Genomic DNA, 22,399 nt, shown 5'->3' with positions numbered 1-22,399 from the left:
CCTGTGAACAGAAGAAAACAATGATTAGTCCACGCCCCAACATTCCCTCTCCAAAAAAAAAAAAAAAAAGAAAAACAGAACAGAACAATGACGAGGATGAGGATGTCCGACTTACCGAATCACACTCGAGCTCCCCCTCGCCCCGGTCCGCCTTCTTGTTGAGCCGGCGGAATTCGAGAGTGAGCAGGCCCACGATGACCAAGGTGAGCAGGGTGGTGGCGATGCACGCGTACAGGCCCGGCTTGTAGCCCGGCTTGTCCTGGCTGCGGAAGACCAGGCTCCCCGCGATGCCGGCGATGCCGCCAAAGGAGACAAAGGTGGCGCTGCAGAAGGCGCGCTTCCACTGGCCCCGGATGTTGTTGGCCTGGTACGACATGGCGGCGGGCACGTTGGCGTTGGCGCCCGCGGTGACGAGGAAGACGCCGAAGTAGCGGACGGCCGCCTTCGAGTGGAAGCCCATGAGCGGCAGGCCGATGATGCACAGCAGGCAGTTGAAGGCGACGATGGGCCCGCGGAGGCGGTACCTGTCACCGGCCCAGGCCGTGGCGAACATGACGATGCCGGCGAAGGCGTAGGGCGGCGCGACCAGGCATTGGGACGCCCCGATGCTGAAGCCCATGTTCTCCGTCAAGATGAGGGGCAAGAAGTACGCCAGAGCGTACGTGACGGTGGTCGTGTTGAAGAAGATCATGGCGTACCCCCACACCTTGATATCCGTGCCGGCACGGAGATACTTGGCCAGCGAGAAAGGTTGTGGCTTGACGTCGCCGCGGTCGGCATTGACGCGAGCGCAGACCCTGAAAGAGAACCAACCCCCCCCCCGTGTTAGCGAGAGACAAGGACGGACGACCGGGGCTACTACTATTCTTTCTCTCTCGACGTACCATTCACGCTCCCTGGCACCGAGGAAGCTCCAGTTCTTGCGAGTCGCATCGGGAAAGTCGACCAGCAGCCAGTAGCCGGCTATGCCAAGCAACACGGTAATGATGCCCTCGATGATGAAGATCCACCGCCAGCCGTTAAGCCCGGCGAGCCCGGCCATTTGCATGAGCTGCCAGCTGTTAGTTAGCCTGGTGCATTCGAGCCTCGAGAGCCAAGGGGTTGCCCACTCACCCCGTAGGCCAGAATACCAGCAAAGGCAGAGGCAACACAGCCAACGAGGTAAAACACCGAGTTCCGCTTGCCAACCTCATCTGTCGGGCCGTCAGTCCCTAGCGCTCACCTTATTTCGCTTCACGATTTGGTGGGGAGGGGATGCTTACACCTCGTGTACCAGGTACTCAACAGGTATACGCAGCTCGGGAAGAAGCCTTTATTCTCGTCAGTTTGACACCGGAGTTCGCACAAGGAGAAGAAGGGCCCGCGTTGGGGGGGGGAGACGGGGCCAGAGAGGAGTAATAAACTCACCAGCCTCTAGGAAACCAAGCAACACCCGCAACCCTGCCAACTGCCCCCAGTGCTTCACGAAGCCCATGCCGATCATGCACGAGCCCCAGAAGATGGTGATGGCGGCCAGATGGATCCTAGGTCCAATCTTGCGGACGATGACCGTCGATGGCGGCTGAAAGAGGACATATGTGATGAAGAAGACGAGGGAGATAATGCTCTATTTCGATTGCACAACCGAGATGGACCAAACGTCAGCACACATTGAACTCTATGCGAGATCCCCCCAAAGTGGGAAACCGTCCCTAGAGGTCCATTCCGCCTATCGAAACTACCGAATAAGTCAAAAGAGAACTTACATATCGATTCTCGATCAAGACCAGATCCACACCCATCCCCGCAATGTTGGCAGCGCCTAGGTTGGTCCGGTCCATCAGGCTGATGCAGTACATGGCGCCGACGGTCAGCACCAGCCGGCGATCGACCTGGCGGATGATCTTCCTCTGCTCGGCCGGGGAGAAGCCAAAGTCGTCGGCCGCGAGGGCTCCGCTGCCGACGACGGCCCCCTTGGTGGCGTTGCCGATATGGTCAGAATCGGCGGCCTCGACGTTCTCGAAGCTGACCTTTTCCTGCGAGGACGAGGCCATGGCGGCTGGGCGTTTTGTTGGTTCGCTTTGTCCCGCGAGTGGAGTTATGTTGAATGGTGGAGTGAGAGAAGAGAGGACAAAGACGGGGTTGATCTGCGAAGCCCAATTCCCTTGCTACACAGACACACACACAGAGAGAGAGAGAGGGAGGATGGCAAGACGGACGAAGAACGGGAAGGACTCAGAGTGGGAGAAGACCAGCCGAGGGGTGTTTGGGGTATAAATGCTCGACGTATCTCTGTATCCTACGCCACTCGACGTGGGACCTGGTGAGAGCAAAGACCATGGCGTCTGTAGCGAGAGAAACATAGTCGTCGTTGCTCTTCTAGGCATGGGTCGTCCATCCCAGGCTCCCCCCTCCTTGTTCCTTACCCCAACCTGTCAACAAAGAGGGGAGGATCAAGGCAGCCGTCGTCCAATCACACCCCCTGATGCCAGGGAGCATTTCCTGCGTACCATTATTAGTACCGAACCCTGTTGCATGTACTATGTAACTTCTCTCTCCCGCAAACCTGCCCGGCTCTGCGGCCAAGAACGGGCAAATGCTACGCCTCGGTAGTGCTAACGCACACGCGCGGGCAATCTATCCAATATTTCCCTTCCCAATCCATGCTCTGTAACTGACACAGCTGGCCCCCGTATCCCGCTAGGTCGAGAGTCGGGACGACACGGTTCAAGACAGCATCACAGGAGCCGGGCCAGACCGGCCAAGCCAAGACTCTTCCCCGCATTCTTGGGGTGGAATCGTCCAAGCCCAGGCGAGCCTTGAGGTCGCCTCGATGGATCCCGACGAGGAGGGCCCCATCGTTCGATGGAGAGGGAGAGAGGCGTGACAGGGTGCGATGATAGGCGGCCGAGGCGGCGACCTGGACGATTTGCCGAATGCGGGTGCAGTCGCCGCTGCTAGACAGGGAGTCGTGCTCTTCCGCACGTGGGAGAGGAGGGACAAACTTGATGCTAGCTGTGCAACGGCAGTCGAAATGGGTCTTGGCAATCTGGGATCCCGACTCGCTGCGACAGGGGTCCGGTTGGTCGGTAGCTCGAGGAACTGCCGCGGGTCTCTCCGCAAACGCGGGGAACGGATGGGGTCTCGGGAGTGGAGAGTGTCGAGGGGAGGGGAGACGAGCTCGGCGGGGAGAAGACGAGCTGCAGATGATGCAATTCTCCGCGTCTGGGGTAATGGATATGTGGCGCCCAGATGCACGCTAAACCAGACGGCTTGGTCGTCGGCCCCAGTGTACGTATAGTACAGTACATACTCAAGTACGCTAGTGTTCTATAGTGTACACTAGGTGACTGTGGCGTTCTTGTCCTGCTGCAGTTATGTGAGACTAAGCAAGCACCAGAAACGTTGGCAGCCGATGCGCCGAGTCCTGGCTTTCCTTGCGATTGGGCCACAGCAGCTTGCTCAACGAACCTTGCCGTTGCACCTTGCACTTCTCCCAACGATCTTATCGCGTGTCTGGCCCGTCGCGCAATCACCAAGTGCTCCATTTGATGGCCTTGCAGCAGTGGATCACATCCTAATGGCTAGGCAGTTCGTAACCATAACCCTCCTGTCGGGTTTGTTGCCCTCCCGGACCTCGGTTCTATCCTAAACTCGTTAGACCGACGGGCGGCTTCTTGCCTCCTTGGACCTTGACCGGCGGAAGTTGCGATTCGTTAAGAACGATTCGAGGCCAAAGGATGTGGAGGATGGAAGAATGCGGAATAGGGGTTCCAGCACAGCAGTTCCCTCAGTAAGAAAGCGTAGGGCATGGTGTCTGGCCAAGAGCGACACGAGAAGGTCACATCAGCAGATCCATCCAGTTCGTCAGGTTCCGTATCTGTAAACACACAACTTGTTGCATCGTGACTTGTCTGGTCTTGAGAATTCCATACGCTTCATCGAGTTGTCTCAACACTGGTTGATAATGGACAGTGTAGATGGGTCTAGAACACGATCAGCAACTCTGTCAGCCGGGAACGTAAAGGTATGTAACAATGCGATAAACGTCGTCTCTTCCCGTCACGACGGAAACCAATGGATTCACTTCCCGTGGGACCGGCATGACAAGGAGTCCTGACAGCAATACACCCTAACAAACTTAGAGGCATTTGCCTCCCCGGGAACACCCAAATAGCCGGCAATGCTACCTCTTAGCCACGCGATCGATTCCTAGCGCATGGCACCAACTTCATCGCTGCCAGCGCCGTTTCGATCAACCTCGGTAGCCGCAGTCCCGACCTCGGTTGGGGCTTTGTTTTCAGCTGGCCTTGGCGGTTCTTCTTGGGTATTCTCAATCCTGTTCAACTCCCAGTACCGATCGATCTGAGCTTGGGGTTCCCCTTGCTGTGGACGAGTCCAGACGTATCGGTTCTCCCGCGTTTCCTTCATGCTGGCTCTGTGGCACAGGTCGTCCCGGGAAACCTGACAGTCCTGAGCAACGACGGTTTCTAGCTCATGCTTTCGGATCTGCCATCCCTTAGGAACCAAGGCAATTGTCTTGATTTGATCTGGTCGTACCCGGACCGCCGACATAGCTGTGCAGGACTGGACAGCGTTGACAGCTACGTCTGGAGTAGTTTCCGCGCGTAGACCGCCTTCGCCGACTCCGTCGTCGTCGTCGTCATCGTCACGATCGCTGTTTTTGTCGTCGCTCCCCAGAGCAGAGGCACCATCGAGGGCAAACTCTGGGCGATACTCCTGGCATTGTGTTGGGCACTCCTCATATGGTGCGGCGGAGACGGCCTCCGGGCCCTTGAGGATGTTGCGATCAATGAAAGCTTCTCGACGGCTCAATTCCTGCTGAAGTGAAATAGTGCGACTTTGCTCGACGCCAAGCTCCGCTATTGCATTGTCCAGCTTACCTGCAAAATCTCTGGCTCGTTCCCGCGACTTCAAACTCTCAACGACGCTTGCAACAACTGCTGCGAATGCTATGACCCCGAGCACGCTCACCGTTATGATTTGCGTTTCACTCCAGCTTTGTACTGCCTGCATTGTTTGAGCTCGTCCGATGCGGAGGTCTCAGACAGCTCGGGGCCGTTCTCGTTATGTGGATTCCCAGGTAGAAGAGACGTCAGTTGCTGAAGTCTGTGCCGCGAAACAGCTGAGAAACCGAGGAAAGTAGAAGTGTTCCATTCCATCTCCTATATACCATTCGCGAAGTTCTGTTAACAACGCGTTCTGATCGCTATTTGCCGCTTAGTCTTTGTTCCGTTCGCTGTTGCTTCAAAGCAAGGAAGCTATTCCCTGTCTTGAAACAGAGGAGGTATGTACAAGTACCGAACAATGAATTGTGCTGGAACAGATGGTGTATTATACTCGATTCTCGGCCGTTCGGTCGATTCATTGCCACACCGTGCATAGGCCAAACCGATGATGTCCCGGACAGTCCGTACATGGTACCCAGGGGCCGTCTACAACGTGCAGCAACCTTGTTTCTTCCGAAGTGCGTGTTAGGGCCTGGCAACACTATCGAAAGCAAATGAGTGAGTCCTTCCCTTCAGGACGTTGTTAGGTACTCGGCAGATATTCGGCAGGTTCATACTCGACGACGCAGACCAGGCCGCCTCTGCCGAGATAATACATACTTGATACATTCGGTGAACGGGACTTCGAGGGTATCGATCTTGCCCTGAGGTTCCTGTTCTCCAGGTTCGGTTATGTAACGATAAACAACACCTTTCTTTCAACACCTTTGTGCTGCGTCAATGGCAAGGTCGACTATGGCATTGCTTGCCGGACAAGGGTGGGTGTGTCTCGCTCCCTGACGGGTTTTGCGGTGAAAGCCCGACACGCCTCACGCTTGAGTCCAAGGTACAACTCAGTATCAGTAAAAAAAAAAAAAAAAAAAAAAAAAAAAAAAACAGGGAGGAGAACGGATGCTGAGCCAAGCAGGGCTCACTCAGGCGGTGACTGCTTGAAAGAGGCAGGCAGATCGAAGGAAACCTGCTACTAGTCTTTGATCTCTTTCAGGATCTGCTTGATGGCCTTTGCCTTGGTCTCGGGTTTGGGTCAAACGTCGAGAGCTAGATCTCCTAATCAACAGAAGATAGCTGTCGAGCGTTCCTTCCCAGGGGAACCAAAAGATCGGATTGCGGAATGTGGAAGGGGGCAGAAACCCATGCGATTTGCCCACCGCTCCCAACCGTCATCGCTTCTGCCCAGGGACCTCAGGCACAATACTACCACTCCAGAACGATGTTGGCTGGTAGTTAGCGAAAATGCAAATGCGTTGGAAGGGGAGCGACGAGTGCAGAGCTCCAAGCCTTCAAAACAGGAGTACTCCGCGACTCGGAAACAAGGGCGGCACTCCCGTCGACATGCCCTCCTTCCTCACACCTCCCGCTTGCAGTTGGCTGAAAGGAGAAGCACCTTCCTGCCGTCCTCTGCCTCCAACGTCAGGCAGTATGCCTGCCCCGCCCCTATAGAGAGACGAGCCTTCCGGAAGCGACACATGAGAAGAGCGAAACCGGGTTGAGGGCTAGTTGACCCTCAACCTGACACCGCCTTCCCTGCGCAATTGTCTACCGTTCCAGTGCATGTTCGCTCCTGAGGCTCCTTACTCCCCGGAAACAAAATCAGATCACCCGAAATAGCAGAGATTGCACAGGCGCAACGTGCTGATTTGGCCCACCCATTGCTTCGTCAGTGGCTCGTTTGACTCTACCCCAGAACACAAGCGGTGATGATCGTCGTCGAGACGGCAACAAGTTTCTATCTCGCCGAGATCAGTCCCTCAGCGCACGGAGAAACACATCGAAAAACTTTCGCGCTTGCACAGATCTCTCTAATGTACTCCGAGGCCCGCTGATCCCAGCTGCTCGGGAATAGCTAGGAAATGATGCGATCCGAAGCGCGTGGGATGAAGCATACTTCTCATCTAAGTAAATGAAACCCGCGTTTCGGAACGCCTCCCTCCGCCCTCTCAGGCCCAATGTAACCTTTGAAGCGTCAGTGTGCGGGAAACCGCAGACGCCAGGCTAGACGGCATCATCACAGGGTCTCCGGCAAAGAGGGCATTAGCGTACACTATGCATGGCACAAGGGTTGAGGACTTCCCCTTCGGAAGGGGGATGCGGACGGTAATACGAGTTCATGAGTCTCTCGGGACATATATATCTCGGCCCCCTTCCCTAGCCATGAGCACTGTTGCCGGACTGTGACAGGAACCACTTGCCAACTACTACGCCTCCTCCAAGGAACAATAAACCACCACACAATGAAGGCCCTCTCTCTCCTTGCGGCTGCCTCGGCAGTCTCTGCGCATACCATCTTCGTCCAGCTCGAAGCAGACGGCACGAGGTACCCGGTCTCGTACGGGATCCGGGACCCAAGCTACGACGGCCCCATCACCGACGTCACATCCAACGACGTTGCTTGCAACGGCGGGCCGAACCCGACGACCCCCTCCAGCGACGTCATCACCGTCACCGCGGGCACCACGGTCAAGGCCATCTGGAGGCACACCCTCCAATCCGGCCCGGACGATGTCATGGACGCCAGCCACAAGGGCCCGACCCTGGCCTACCTCAAGAAGGTCGGCGATGCCACCAAGGACTCGGGCGTCGGCGGTGGCTGGTTCAAGATTCAGGAGGACGGCTACAACAACGGCCAGTGGGGCACCAGCACCGTTATCTCCAACGGCGGCGAGCACTACATGTGAGCCATTCCTCCGAGAGAAGACCAAGACTCTTGACGATCTCGCTGACCCGTGCAACAAGTGACATCCCGGCCTGCATCCCCGAGGGTCAGTACCTCCTCCGCGCCGAGATGATCGCCCTCCACGCGGCCGGGTCCCCCGGCGGTGCCCAGCTCTACGTAAGCCTCTGCCCTTCCCCCCTTCCTCTTGATCGAATCGGACTGCCCACCCCCCTTTTCGACTCCGACTAACACCGTTGCCAGATGGAATGTGCCCAGATCAACATCGTCGGCGGCTCCGGCTCGGTGCCCAGCTCGACCGTCAGCTTCCCCGGCGCGTACAGCCCCAACGACCCGGGTCTCCTCATCAACATCTATTCCATGTCGCCCTCGAGCTCGTACACCATCCCGGGCCCGCCCGTCTTCAAGTGCTAGAGTGGCGGCAACAGGCAGCAACCCGGCCTGGTCGTCGAGCGCGGTCCCGACGTCCATCGGATTTGGGGAATCGGATTGGTCGACATGCTGGGTGGATGGATGGATGCATAGTAGGGGCGGTGGCTGCGTAATTATATGACTTCTCCTTTCATAGTCCATACCTTGGACGTGAATGAACCCAGCACCCTGGACGGCTTCTTACCCGGATTGACGAGTTGAACGTTCATTGTCCCTCTCTTACCGCTAGCACCCAAGTATCGAGGTACGGCCCTAGTTAAGTGAATGGCCACAAGCCTGATCGAAAGGATGGCCGCTTATGTCTCAGCACGATCAAAACGATCAAAAGAGAGCCGAAATCAACCTCCGTGCTTGACTTTCCACTTCTGTTTGATTCAAGTGTTCTTTTGTTTTCTTTCTCTCTCTCCCTCTATATTCCGATAATCGCCCTCATTCGTCCTTTTCTCGTAGTTTCTTTCAATTCCTCCCCAGGTCCCGCCTGACCCTCCACACTTTACTCCCCACCGCGCGCTTCTGGCTGCCATGCAACGCCTCCACCCACGGCACTTCCTCCCCGCCTTGCCGCCCGTCTCCCTTCCCTACCACCACCACTACTTGCGCCTGATCCTCGCCGGCGCGCTGGCCTTGCCCCTCCCCTCCCCCCTCGCCGTCGCCGTCGCCGTGGCCATCGCCCTCACCCTCGCTTTCGCTTTCGCTCTCCGTCTCCGACCCAGCAGCCTCCGACGCGCCCGCCGCGCCCTTGGCCCGGGACCGGCACAGCCACTCGCCGTACGCCCAAGTGGGCGTATCGAACCGCCCGGCGACCAGCACCAGGTCCGCCTCCCCCCTCGGCCACCGCGCCGCGCCCGCGCGCCCGGATCCGGCGAGGACGTCCTCCACGTCCAGCGGCGTCAGCAGCTGCAGTTCCTTGCGGGCCGTGTCGACCCCGCGCAGAAGGACCAGTCCGAGCAGGCGCGAGTGCCGCGGTGAGAGGGTGCGCGAGTGTGGGTTGGGGATCAGGGGCAATGGATCATCGTCGTTGTCATCATCGTCGTCGTCGTCCTCCTCCTCCTCCTGCTGCTGCTGTCTCCTCCTCCCATCCCTTGACGGGGGGGCGGGCTCGTCACCGCTGGCCAAGGTTGCCGGGCGGGGACGAGGGTAGTGTAGATCCCGCAGGGCGTCGCGGGACTCGAGGCCGACGAGGGCGAGGACGGTGCCGTTGATGGCTTCGGCGAGAAGGCTCGGCGCCGGCTGGTGGTCGTAACAAAGAATGCCGAGTATGCCGCGGTTCTTGCCCGCGTAGCGGACACGCCAGGGGCGGAGATCCGTAATCGGGGTGGAGTCCCAGGTTGGGTAGGGCTGAACTTGTGGCGATTGCTGCTCCTGAATGCTGGGCTGTCGCTTCAGGTGGAAGTAGGACATTGTCTGCATGGTGCGGAAGTGAAGAGGAGTGCGGGAGGAAAGCTCGCTGGACTGGGAGGGAAGAGTGATGAAGGGAGTAGAAGGGGTAGTGGTGGCGCACGCCGCCCGGAGGCTGTTGACCGTTTCCTCGGGTCCGTCTTGGGACATGTATATGACTTCGGTCGGGCGAACGGACGTGATCAGCTCGGTGAGGATGTCAAGGCCTGTGCCTTGAATCCAGCCGGGTGTGTTGATCAGGAGCGGAGAGTTGGCGTCTGGGCCTCGCTGATATTGGGCGAAGAGATCGAGAACGCATTCAATAAAGTGAGCTGGGTCTAGAGCAGGGGTGACGGACGCGATGGCGTGGGCTCGCAATTGGCCCCCTGAGGGCGTGAGAGTAGGATGACAGAACGCCGGCGACAGATTAGGCGTGGCAATCCTGACCAGGGAGATGACCCCAGGCGGTGAGTACTCGGGCTGTCCGGGATCGATGTCGAGAACCGCCACGTTCGTCCACGGCCTGTTCTTCACACCTCCGCGGTCCGTGATGAAGCGGTTCGTCAGTAGTCGCCCGAATGTTGACTTCCCGGATGACTTCGGCCCACAGAGAAAAATGACGGGAGTTCCTTTGCGTTTCGCCGTCACCAGCCCCGAGAGCTTCTTGTTCCACTCGGGTGGCGAGGTGAGTTCCTGCAACACGGCCCTCTTAGGAACGTCCTGGGAGGTGTATATCTACCGGAGTCAGTTAACAGACAGAGGGGAGACGTGTGGGGGGTTGCAGACAATTTGAAAGGTTGCAGAAGGTTTGGGCCTCGAAGTCGATTCCTCCCGGGGACTCTCGTTCCAGAGTTTGGCGAAGACGGGATTGAGCGTTGCCATCTGTCTCAGCTCTTTGGCAGCAGGATGAGACCGAAGTTCGAGTACGGTGTCGTCTTTGGTCCGGAGAACAGGCACAGCATGGCAGTGGGGAGCATGAACCCATTGAATAGGGTCAGACGGGGTCAGGATGGCTCCGGCAATCGTAGCTTCTCCCTCGCAGACCTTGACGCCGTAACTCCCAAGAATAACAAGTCGCTATCGGTTGTCAGCGGGGACCACGAGCGCATGAGAGCCCGTTCGAGATTAGTGAATGGCATACCTCTCCGTCGCGCGTTGTCAGTATCGACCGGCCACCGGTTTTCCTCTGGAAGTTTGTCTTGTTCGGCTTAAAAGACGAGTGCTGTCTAATGAGCATCCCACCGGACCCGGGACCAGGCGTAGAAGAGGCTCTACTTCGACTTAGCATCGTCGAGACGAGAGCTCAACACCGTCACCCAACTTACCCTGACCCCACGTCTCCCGCCTTCTCGCCTACAACTCCCTGCGTTTGCTTCGCAACCCCCGGTCCTGGCTCGTTTGGAGACTGAGATTTCCTGCTGCGGCCCGCCACGGACCGCGCCGACGGAGTTCCGGTCCTTTCCGAGTCAACCTCATCTTCGGTCGCAGGCTCAGAAACAGATCCTCCCTTGTGTTTCGCTGCTGCCAACTCCCAGAGTTGCTGCCGTGCAGCAAACGCGCTCATCGCTTAGCTGAGTCAGCATAATGGTGAGGTCAATTATCTGAAGTTGTTCTTTCGCGAGAGGTTTTCGTACCCGTTGGCGTTGAACTCCCGCCACCATCCAACTTTCTTCTTTTATTCGTAGCCATCTCTCTCCTGCGAATTACCCACAGACGGTCTCTCCGATTTCCGTCTTCCAATTTCCAGTCTAAAACCTCCAAACCTAGAAACCGAACAGAGGGTGGTAGATCAAAAATCGCTAAATTCAGGCATTGCCCGGCTTACGGGTCTCGACAATCTCGACCAAATTCAGTTGCGCCGGTTGGAGCCGCCTTTTGCGCAATCTGATCGACAGGCTCGAGTTGCCCGCTCTCTTTCTTCTCTTTGCCGTTTGGCAGGTATGTTGATTCTTTTCCTTCCACACACCCCCGCCAATCAACTTTCTTGATGCTCTTTGTTACACCGACCCCACCAAACCCCACAAATTCCGTGCCTGCAGGGATCATGCAACTGGAGCCAGAAAGCTTATCGTGAAGTTTTTTGGTCCCAAGAAAAAAAAAAGCAGCAGGAACAAAAAGAACAACCATAGCTTTTCCTTGTGTCGCTTGTCCTCGCGACTTTCTGTTACTGTTCTCCCACACCCTCCTTCATCTTGAGGATTTTTTTCAGAACTTTCCCCTTACCATCACAGCTAAATTTGTGCGCAATGGCAGGGCCACGTGCGCCTATCGGCACTCTATCACAGCACGCCGCCGCCGCCGCCGGCCTTGTGCGCGGCATGGTACCCAAGATGTTTGGCCGTACCGATCCGAAGCAGGCTCGCAAGACGGAAGAAATCACAGAGAGCGATAGCACTAGTGACAGCGACAGCTCTACCGATAGCGATTCGGAGACTGACGAGGCCGTGAGAGAGGACACCAAGAACTGGGCAGACAAGCTGAAGGCCAAAAAGGCCGGGTCGACGCCGACGCCGGCTAGCGAGCCGGTCAAGGCCGCACCTGTGTCCGCTGCGTCGCCTAATGCGAAGTCTAGCAGTCGTGCCACCAAATCGGACATTAAGAAGTCGTCATCTTCAGATTCGTCCGCTAGCGAGAGCGAGAGCGACAGCGACAGCGAGAGTGGGAGTGACGAAGGGGACGACAAGATGGCCGTCGATCCGAAATCCGACTCAGAGGTGGTTAGCAAAAAGACCAAAAATGGAGGGCCCAAGGTCAAGGAGGAGGTTGAGTCCGGCTCCGATAGCGAGTCGAGCGACGAAGAGATGGGCGACTCCGCCCCGACCGAGAAGGCGGCTCCGTCGCCATCCAGTTCAGAGACGAGCGCCAGCGAGGATGAGTCTGATGACGAAACTCCTGCTCCTGCGACCAGTTTAACCCACAAAAAGGACGCCGCCGCAAGAGCAGTCTCGTCTTTCGACAAGTCGGCCTCTGAGAGCGAGAGTGAAAGTGAGAGCGAGAGTGAGAGCGAGAGTGAGAGCGAGGTCGAGCCGAAGTCTACGACTAAGGCAGAAAAGAAGACCCAGGATGAGAGCGAGAGCGATAGTGAAAGCGACGGCGGCAGCGGCAGCGGCAGCGACAGCGACAGCGGAAGCGATGAAGGCACAAAGCATCCGCAGAAGTCCCAGTCGAAACGGCCGCAGAGCCCTAGGCCCACCGCAAAGCAGGCCGCGAGCGCCAAGCAGCCTGTTCCCACCAAGTCAGCCAAGTCGTCAGCTGCCATCAATGGGGCTGCAAAGAGCAAGGAGATGGTCAGCGAGTCCGATAGCTCAAGCGATGCCGAGTCAGGCGATGACTCTGATAGCGAAGGCACAGCGGAGTCTACGGCCGTTGAGAAGCAAAGTGGGAAGAACTCAGTGTATGTTGACTATCGTCCCGTGACTCTTCTGTTTGCTAACAACTATTTAGCCAAGCACCACCCCGGGAGATTATCTCGCAGGGTTTCCACCTTCGTAAGGCTGAGGAAGATGTCGATGCAGCCGAGGTTGCCCGCGCGTTCAAGAAAGCAAAAGCCGAAGGCAAGCAGATCTGGTACTTCACCACCCCGAAATCTGTGCCTATCGAAGTCATCCAAAAGCACGTCATCCCCTTGGACAAAGTTCATGCTGGCAAGGCCATCTTTGCCCACGGCGGAGCCGAGTACACTGGCCACTTCGAACAGCCAGTGAACCATGCTATCAAGGTCCTTATTCCTGGCAAGACAGGCGCCAAATATGAGACACGTATGTCGCAGTGTTGGGAGTGTAGAGCTTATATATCATCTGACTAACTTCTAACCAGTCAATCACTCGGTTGACCGAGTTCTGCACATCACCCGTGTGACACGCCTCGGCGAGGAGGGCGCGGACGAGTCTGTTCCAGTCACCACTTCCGTTTCATCTCCCGCTCCGGTGTCCCAGGGTCCTCGACCGCAGCCAAAGGGGCTGAAAGCCCGCTATCAGCCTTTTGGCGTCACCAAAGTCAGTTCTAGCGCCCTCGGAATGGATGCTTCGGACAACGAGGATGTCGAGATGGCGCAGGCACCGCCGCTTACGGCCAAATCTGATACGCCGAAGGCTGCAAAGAAGCGCAAGCATGGGGATGTTGATAAGGGAGCCAACAAGGAGGAGTCCACTTCCACGCCCGCCAACAAGCCCAAGAAAGCCCGAGTTGAAAACTCCGATACCAAAGCCTCTAAAGATACTCCTGTTGTACACCCTTCCGTCGCGTCAGCCTCGACAAAGACCACTGAGCAAACGTCTCCTTCCAAGAAGAAGTCGAAGGGGAAAGACAAGGCAAAGAAAAATGGCTCTGCTTCTTCGGAGACATTGATCGGCGAATCCAAGAAACCCGCTAAGGTGACGCCCATCTTACCTCCTGCTATCCCCGGCGTGACGAGTCCTTAGGCCGGCTCTCCAAGCCAGGGTGCTATGCAGCAGGGCATGCGCGCGATGAGCGTCCCTCCTGAATATCAGTCCATGTCAGCGGCCCGCAAGGAACGGGAGGCCGCGCTAGCCAAGGGATCTTGCACACCCAGTACGCCGACAAAGACACGGATTACCTCGTGGACTCCGATTCCCATCCCTGGTACGAGCACGCCTCGAAAGGTAATCCCCTCGCGCCAGTGGGCTCTGAAGGATCCCTTTCACAATCCGGCTCGACCCAGGAGCACCGCGGTAGCAAAATCGTATGAATCGACGCCCCACGCCCCTGGTTCCGGTAGCAACGCACATCAGAGGGCTATTTCACCACAGTCAGAACCCTCGAAGAATCCGTTCAATAAGCCGACTGGGCTTAGCACCACAGATTCCCCAGCCACTCCTCAGCCGCTCAAGGGCATACTGAAGACGCCGGACCGCGGCCAATACTCTGATGGCAATAGCGCTCAACCGGGCGTCCAGGGCAAGTGCTACAAGAAAAGCAAGAAGCACAAAACCCCTGGTGTTTCTTGGGGTGGGGATATCAAGCACAGCCGTGGATCTTCTTGAGGTGGTCATTCCTTCATTATCAGGGTTGACCTGTTTCGGTTGCGTGGGTAAGAACCTCGATCATTTGGTCTTTCGTCTTCTTCTGCTCCGGCATACACCGGATCGAGGTTCGGTGCCGTTCATTTCTGCGCAACACTCGGGGGATAGCTCTGGTTGCGCCCTGAGCAGCACGTCGCCAAGGCACCATGAACGCCCTCAAATCGCTAGCTTTCTCTTTGCTGCCTCTGTAATCACACGAGTTTTGTACGACTACCTCTCCGGGCACTTTAGGCGCACTCGGCATTTCCAGGAGATTCCTGGCTTATATGGAGACCACGCAATATGTGGATGGGCATCTTGAGGGTAACCTTGGAGGCGTGGTGTGTTCCGCTGGTCCAGTTGCCCGCGATTCACTAGGACATGATGGATTCATAATCTCGCACACGATACTCGCTGGGAAGCCAGCCGAGATTGCTGGCTAGTTCTTCCTACGGTAGTGAATATAACATGGTTAACAATCCTGCCGCTGCAGTTGAACTTACAGAGTAACTACGTGTCTTACCACTGATCTCAACTAAGCAAGACTTTTCGGTTTTGTGAAGTACAATTCGTTGCTCAACTTTGGACTGCCTAGAGACTCGAGTCTTCCCTGTCCCTTCTCTCGACTTGGTAGACATTCTGATTCCTCTTGCGCATTCTCCCAGCCAAATAGCCCCTAGGCCAGAACCCAAACCGGCAGCCGCCCCTTGTGGAAGTCGATCCTTGCGCGAACCCCAGCCCCGAGTACCATCTTGCTGGACCAGGGCTCAGATTTCATAGAGTTTGGACCTTACAACAGCCTTTCTCTTTTTTGTATTCACCTCTCGGTCTTTGCGCATGCATGTTCAGCTGAGGGAAGAAGGAAAGAGAGAAAGGGAGGAAGGGGTTGGGGGCGCGCTGAGGAGATTGTTGCTACCAAGCAGAGACGCCATTAAACACAAGCATATCACAATCACACCAGCCCAATCTCTCTCTCTCTCTCTCTCTCTCTCTCTCACACACACACACACACACACACACACACACACACACACAGAGAGAGAGAGAGAGAGAATGCAACGTCGTTCATTATTATAGTCGGTTTATTCAGCTTCTCTCATCTCCCGGCTTAGAATGCTGGGTATCAACCGCTAACGAAACCATGGAGACAGGTTCTGTGCATAATCCAACGCATTATCATTACCCATTTCTTTCATGGTTCCTCTCTTCACCAACACCCATTCCTCGTACCATCTTCTCCCTTCCACGAGGTAGGTGAGAGATCAAGATATTACAATGTAACCCCTTTCACACGTGCCCGCTCAGGAAAAACTGGGCTGATCGGCTTTGCCTGACCAGGTCCCGTACCGCTTGATGTTTCCCGAAAAAAAAAAAGGGTCTTTGAAGCTCCGTAGCCATGCCATGTCCCGTTTGTCTGACGGTCAAGATCACCCCTCAAGCCGTTGACTGAAAAACATTCGACACATCGCGCATCGCGCGATGCACATTATATATCATATGCCGACCGCCTTGCCATGCCTTGCCATATAAAAGCGAAAGATGCCCAGAAATATGGGGGTATATAAACGCATGAATCTGCCGTACGTTCGTATAACGACCGAATAGCGAGTGCCATGCCATGCGTGAACTCTATAAAACGAAGGGGAGGGGGGTATTGTATAACCATTAAATATGTTAGGGAGAAAAACACCGAATATTTGCCCTCTCTGTCGACACGGCGCAACTGTGATTAGGTCGAAATGATCAATTGACCAAGGCTGAACTGGGGCTCTTGGAGAGTGCCCGGCTCACGACGCTATTAAGGTCTTGGAAAAGCGCTTGAAACAAGGTAACCGGTTGGACGCTGCTCGAACGAGGAGCGACGGATGATCATGCCCCCTCAGCGCGCAACAAAGATCTCGCCTGCGTCGCCCTCCTGGGGCTGCGCGATCCGCACCTTGCTCCAGACATCGTAATGGTCGTCGGTTGGGGTGGTTGGGCTCAGGATGCCCGGGGTGGAGTTGCTGCTGCCGCAGAGCGTGTCGCCACGGCTCATCGAGTCAAGGCTGGAACTGCTGCCGAGAGTCCACTCATCGCTGTCGCTGCTTCCCGGCCGGCGGGTGCTGAGCAAGCCTCGGCCTAGACCGTACTCCTCGTCGATGACGCGTGGTCGGTCGCCGAACTCGACGTACTCGTACTCCCAGCGCGTGGTCTTGTCGAGTTGCGGGCGGGGGAGGAACTTGGTGCGGGCGATGTAGTAGGCGGCCGCGGCGAAGATGCCGCCGCCGACGAGGTCGATGGCGTAGTGATGGTTGAGGTACATGGTGGACCACGAGATCCAGACGCCGTAGAAGATGAAGAAGGGTCGGAATCGCGGGAAGCAGTACTGCATGAAGAGCGCCTCCAGGATGGCGTCGGCCGCGTGAAGGCTGGGAAAGGCGCCAAACGGTAGTGGCGCGGTGGTAAAGCTGGTCGTGTACATGTCGACACCGAACAGCTCGTCAACGCGGCGTAGGCCTGCGGGAGACCCTTGCATGCCGTAATGCGCCGGCTCGAGGCCGTGAAGCTTCTCATACCAGGGCGGAGTGCAGGGGAAGATGAGCTGGATGGTGACGCCGAGCATCGACATGTAGCCGAAGGCGCGAGCGAAGACGGGAGTGGTACCCGGAGCGGCGAAGAGGAACATGAAGGCGCTGCAGATGGCGGGCAGCGCGAAGTGGCCGATGCCGTAGGGCAGCCATGCGAGGACATCGAGGACGGCGTGGGTATGCGCCGAAAGGATGTTGGAGAGGTTGGCTCCGTACAGGATGTTCTCGAGGGCGGGGAGCACCTTCACCCAAATGTGCGGCCGATATTCTGGGGCAATAAATCTGGAGGAGTCAGCGTCATCCCCCAGAGCTCCCGCTCAAAACTCGAAGCGGCCCGGCTATGCTCGGAACGTTCGCCCGAGAGGTAACCAGAAGCTTACCGGCTCGCAAAGAAATAGAGTAGGTATGTCCATATTGGCAACGAAGGCAGAAAGAACTGCTGGGTGATGGGCATCAGGAGCAGCAGCCCGAGCACAAGCAACACCCCGATCTTAACGAGGGGAGCCGGCGGCAGGATCGCCAGCGAAAAGAGAATGTACCCAAGAGTAACGAGGTGCTGCAGATCCCAGAGAGTCCACTTCCTCGTCCTGAGCGCCCTCAGCGACCTCTTGATGTCGAACGACGTCTGCAGGCGGGTGATGTCACCGGCGTGTTCTCGCCCCCTGGAAACCCGTAGGTGCAGGCGGAGCTTCCGGGCTGAGCGATACTTGTGCGGTATCGGATTGAGCTGCGCTAATGTGCTAGGCCACCGGAGGGGCAGCAGCTTTGGCTTCATGGCTGGCGCTTGGGCGAGCATGGCCGGGAACTCCTGTACGGCCTCCATGGCGGCGACGGCAAGAGGAGAGAAGACGAGAAGACGAGATTTGGATAATCGACGGTTGGGTGGTTATTATGGAGAGAATCCCGAGCGCCGTCCGACGGAACGCGGGCGATGGCCGTTCCGTGGCAGGAGGCGAAAGGGAGGAGTTGGAGGAAAGGCGGCGGGTTCGAGGGAGCTTCGGGGTTTCGGGGGCTCGCTATTGTCGCTGCAAATGCATACTTCCCAAGTCCGAGCCAAGCGCTGTTACAAGTGGCTGACCAGACGAGGGCTCGCTCAAAAAAGAAAGGAGCCGTGATGCTGGGAGCGCAAAGACAAAGATTTCTTTGTTTACCTCTTCGCTGGCGAGAATAAGCAACCCGGAACGCGAAACGGAATATGGCGGCGGCGGCGGCGCTGGTGAGGGCAGTTGCCGGTCGTTCGCCTGCGTGGCCAAGAAAGCGGGTAATCGTGCTCATGAAGGCGGGTACGGCGCGGGTGGGTGTCGACTTGCTTTCATATGCAGGCGCGAAGAAGAGTAAGCGACTTGGCGAACAAACGCCAAGATCCAATGTCTGTCTGTGCGGCCCCTGGGAAGAGGGAAGAGGGAAGAGCGGACATCATGGATTTTCCGACAAGTTGGAGCTGATGGATGGAACCGGTCGAGGAGTGGGTCACGCACTTCGGAGGATAGCCAGCAGAAAGAACCCCGACCAAGCTGCGAGTTCGGTCGCTATTAGAACAGTACTACATAACACCACGCTAATGGGCGGAAAAGTCGGCCGCTTGGCGCTGATACGCTTTACTAAGCCTCAGCCGTTTCGAAAACCCATCCTTCTGCCAAACGCATCATTTGTGTCGTTACCGTATCGCACTGCGCGAAATGCTCTCCGACGACACAGTCAATCGAGAGACCTACTCTCGGATTCGGAATCAAGCGTAACCCCACGCCGCCTCGCTTGACTCTGGTAAATGCACGATCGACACCTCCTCGCTTTGCATTGCACTACACTAACAAATCGGTAATGGGCGGTATCACTGGGGGTACAGTAGTGTACACTACTAGGTATCTGTACACTAATTAGCAACTCGACCATTGAGATCTTCGGCGGATTCGGCAAGGCGACTTGCGGAGCCGCTCCACCAACGGGAGCTCGGCATTGCGACGGCGCGCCCTGCTGTCGCGTGATGCTTTTCAATGTCGCATGGAGTTGTGCCGCTCCAGCATCACAAGACAGGCGTTGAAAATGCTTTAAAAAATGGTGAATGTCGACCACGCGACATCTCTGCACGGCCAGTTGCAGGATTGCTGCGCTGCTTGATGAGACCCGAAAGCCCCGGTTTTATGGTCGCTTTCTTCAGCGCATGCCTTCGGTCCCGTCAGTTTTGTTTTACATTACGCAAATTATCCAAGGACAAACCAAGGACAGAGCTCTTCGCCAAGCCCTGCAGGGAGCCCGCGCCCCACGCTGGCACGGGAACTACCCCTGCCTCCCCGCTCTCCAGGTCATTGCGCCAAAGGCAGACCTAGTGTACAGTAATCCGTACACCTAGTGTAGTTAGGTTTCAGCCAATGCCCGTTGGTTCGTGCCATCCCGAGGGCCAGTGCTTTCCGTCGCATATTTCGCATCGCGGCCTAACTGGTGGGCTGCCCCGTCGCCTAAATCCATCCGAGGCTGGCCATGAAGTGAAGTGTAGTTACACTTCATAGCCAACTGCTCGTGCACGGATCCCACTCAGCAATCTGCAGCGTAGAATGCCCAACCACCTCAACAAGGGTGTGGTGTTCATTCGCCTGCGCGGTTTCCGCGTATACATAGTAGACTCGGTTGATGGTCCGCTAGTTACATCGTAGTTGCGCTGTGCCTTGCTGCTGAGACGCTAGCCGACCTGGGAGTCAGGGGCGCCAAGAGGGACATGGATACCAATCACCGACTGCCTCATCTGCCTTATGCCGGGCGCTATCAACTCGATCCCGGCCGTGCCGACTAAGAATTTGAAGTCTTGATCCGTACTCGGAAAAGGCTCGTCAACTCACGTTTCCCCAACCCAAACCCACCTTTGAGGTTCGGTTTCGCAACGAGGATCCAGTTCGCTCTGCGAATGATCGACCGACGCTCTCTACACACTAGGTAAATATACAAGGTACGTATACTACTCCGTCATCTGTACACTACACAGTACGGACTACTTGGACTGCGCCCAAACTTTCGGTTTTCCGCATTTGTACTTCGTACAGAGCCTTGCGGTGGCGTTGACCGGTGGCGTTGATAACGAGGTGTCATCACATCTCACTTCCGCAGGTGACGGTAAATTTCAGGGCCGCCGCTAATTATTTCTGGCCAATCTCTTCTGGTGAAGTTGTTGACGAACCCTGTTGAGGGCTCAGGTACGGATACTCGGCGGTACGCGCAAATCCTTCTGTGGCCTTATTTTAGTTTTGGGATTGCAACATGGCTGCACTAATATATCCACTAAACACACAAGTCGCAGTGTGCCCACAATAGCCCCTGCGAGGTTCTACGGCGTGTGCCGCTGTGTCTTTCGTTGAGTGTGATAACTAATTAGCAGAGTACGTCCGTACTCCGCAGCACACAACTTCCGCGACATTATTCTGGGCCCAACCATTCGGTGATCGTCTGTTGATCACGGAGAATTCATCCGGATCTACTGAATCTACGGGATATACTATGTATGCACCTCTACCAACCATTGATCAAAAACAAATACTTTTCATGCGCATGAGTAATAACTAGGTAGGAAGTCCACATCGTGAAGCGTGCTGGCAGCCCAATCAACAAAGCCAAGCAGGCATCCCTCAAAGCATTGGTGGGTCTGTCCGCTAGTGCAAGGCCCAGACGTTGGGGATCGCGATGTATCCACGCAGAATCGACCATTAGGAATCCAGGACCGCGAAAAGTCTGTCTTCAATTTTTTTTTTTTTTTAGTTCAATTTTTTTCTTTTCTTTCTCTCTGTGGAGTACTCCGTACATAGTATTTTTTTCATGTTTCCTTTATCCTGGACCTACTAGTGTAGTAAGGTATTTACTTTGGCATGATCATTATGGTATGATCTCTATGCCTCATTCGTCCAGACCACATGAGGCACTCCTTAGGTAAGTAAGATCCTAGAGCCCAATTAATTTATCCGTACATCCACCTCTGCCGCAGATGTACGTTAGCGCTGAGTGGTATCAAAAGAGATCCGTCACAATACCCAAGCCTATCCTCCATCCTTTACCTCAATTACCGTGACCTCCTGACACAAAGATGCCCTTCCTGCTTGTACATACCTAAGACACCAAGCATTTCGTTGTCCGATGGCAACTGGAAAGAGCGAGTGTTCATTTCCGAGGCTTGCCTGGTCTGCCGGGTCTGCCGGAGTGCTTACGCCCCACATTGGAGGCCCCCCTCAGGGCCCTCCTTGCCCGATCGGATTTCGGGGTTTCGGTCAGGCGGCACGGACATTTGCTAGAGTCCGGTCTGGCGAGCTGCCCTGTCGGTCCAGGCACCTGTCATGCGAAACCTTGGTTCCGTGGTTCCGTTTTCCACAAGTACACTAGTTGACTTGGTGCTTACAAAGCAAGGTACACTATGAATCGCGAGTGAACCAAGTAATCTGGATAGGCCGGCTTTCCGGGTTTGATCGGTCAAAGGGCCCGGTATGCACCGACTCTGGGATCGGGTATTTGTATGTTTCTGTTACCCACGACCATTTGGTGATTACGTTTGGCATCGAATGATGAAGGACCAGAAGAGCCTTCCAAATTACGCTGCTGAGAAAGGGGAGCTGGGAGGCGCTTTCTCGTTCCTTTCATCACAGTTGGCCATTTCCAAAGACGACTAAATTATTCAAACGTCGGGGTAATATCCATGATGGATGGAAACCGTAAAATCGGAGGGAAAGCAGAGCTGGTCAAGTTTCCCCGTTGCAAGAGAGGCCTGGGAGATTGGTTGAATCTGTTTAACGTCTGACCCCCAACCCCATATTGGTCCCGCGGACCCTCCATTCTAAAGCTTAATCCCAACAGTTCGTGGACAATCATTGCATCTCAAAGATTCGATCGTCAAGAGGATGAAGAGATAAAGATGTACTCGTAATTCGTTATCGTGATAATATGCTTCAAAAGCGCCAAGCGAACAGGGCGAGATATCGCGACAAAAGAAGAAAACCGCCAACAACAGAGTCAAACTTAGACATAGATATTTTTTTTTCCTTTCCGCATGTCCGTAGTAGACTGAGGATAGGTAGGCAAAGAGGGGAAAAAGAGAAAACTCAAAGCCCCGATTCCAGATCGTGACCTTTCCACACTACCTTGTCGCGTCGCTCATAGGTATCTGATCAAGGAGGAAACAGCTCGCGTCGTCCACCGTCATGTCCTAACTCCAGCTTCGCTCCCGACGAACAAGAAACCAAAGGGCGGCACGAGCTCGTGCTTCCGGGAAGCATCACATCTTCCTGTCCGGCCTACCTCAGGAGGCTCGAACCGGATGATGTTCTAGCTGGATATTTTTTTTTTTTTTTT

General features: G+C 55.9%; 6 protein-coding genes across 6 annotated transcripts; 2 read left to right on the top strand and 4 right to left on the bottom strand.

Annotated features, from left to right (window-relative positions):
- Positions 1 to 24: 24 nt before the first annotated feature.
- Positions 25 to 2,033, bottom strand: P884DRAFT_300532 (general substrate transporter; the record flags this gene model as incomplete). Its single annotated transcript, XM_069444775.1, has 7 exons — positions 25 to 48; positions 116 to 797; positions 885 to 1,051; positions 1,114 to 1,193; positions 1,263 to 1,310; positions 1,408 to 1,606; positions 1,746 to 2,033. The coding sequence occupies 7 exons, from the start codon at positions 2,031 to 2,033 to the stop codon at positions 25 to 27; spliced, it is 1,488 nt and encodes a 495-aa protein (XP_069296840.1).
- A 2,158-nt stretch (positions 2,034 to 4,191) lies between these two features.
- P884DRAFT_309138 (uncharacterized protein) lies at positions 4,192 to 5,016 on the bottom strand (the record flags this gene model as incomplete). The annotated part of the gene is made up of 2 exons (XM_069445160.1): positions 4,192 to 4,452; positions 4,540 to 5,016. The coding sequence occupies 2 exons, from the start codon at positions 5,014 to 5,016 to the stop codon at positions 4,192 to 4,194; spliced, it is 738 nt and encodes a 245-aa protein (XP_069296839.1).
- A 2,224-nt stretch (positions 5,017 to 7,240) lies between these two features.
- P884DRAFT_300531 (glycoside hydrolase family 61 protein) lies at positions 7,241 to 8,094 on the top strand (the record flags this gene model as incomplete). The annotated part of the gene is made up of 3 exons (XM_069444774.1): positions 7,241 to 7,680; positions 7,743 to 7,839; positions 7,924 to 8,094. 3 exons carry the CDS (start codon positions 7,241 to 7,243, stop codon positions 8,092 to 8,094), a joined length of 708 nt encoding a protein of 235 aa, XP_069296838.1.
- Positions 8,095 to 8,568: 474 nt separating this feature from the next.
- On the bottom strand, positions 8,569 to 10,726 carry P884DRAFT_202622 (uncharacterized protein; the record flags this gene model as incomplete). Its single annotated transcript, XM_069438444.1, has 6 exons — positions 8,569 to 8,657; positions 8,701 to 8,702; positions 8,870 to 9,178; positions 9,281 to 10,224; positions 10,276 to 10,566; positions 10,631 to 10,726. The coding sequence occupies 6 exons, from the start codon at positions 10,724 to 10,726 to the stop codon at positions 8,569 to 8,571; spliced, it is 1,731 nt and encodes a 576-aa protein (XP_069296837.1).
- Positions 10,727 to 11,735: 1,009 nt separating this feature from the next.
- On the top strand, positions 11,736 to 13,910 carry P884DRAFT_300529 (DNA-directed RNA polymerase I subunit RPA34.5-domain-containing protein; the record flags this gene model as incomplete). Its single annotated transcript, XM_069444773.1, has 3 exons — positions 11,736 to 12,883; positions 12,934 to 13,247; positions 13,306 to 13,910. The coding sequence occupies 3 exons, from the start codon at positions 11,736 to 11,738 to the stop codon at positions 13,908 to 13,910; spliced, it is 2,067 nt and encodes a 688-aa protein (XP_069296836.1).
- A 2,479-nt stretch (positions 13,911 to 16,389) lies between these two features.
- On the bottom strand, positions 16,390 to 17,900 carry P884DRAFT_300528 (uncharacterized protein; the record flags this gene model as incomplete). The annotated part of the gene is made up of 2 exons (XM_069444772.1): positions 16,390 to 17,359; positions 17,458 to 17,900. The coding sequence occupies 2 exons, from the start codon at positions 17,898 to 17,900 to the stop codon at positions 16,390 to 16,392; spliced, it is 1,413 nt and encodes a 470-aa protein (XP_069296835.1).
- Between the last annotated feature and the right edge of the window lie 4,499 nt (positions 17,901 to 22,399).

Source organism: Thermothelomyces heterothallicus, assembly GCF_042370625.1.
Source record: "Thermothelomyces heterothallicus CBS 202.75 unplaced genomic scaffold P884_scaffold_14, whole genome shotgun sequence".
Lineage (NCBI taxonomy): Eukaryota > Fungi > Ascomycota > Sordariomycetes > Sordariales > Chaetomiaceae > Thermothelomyces > Thermothelomyces heterothallicus.
Note: the sequence above shows the minus strand (reverse complement) of the source record. Positions and strands in the feature narration are given on the sequence as shown.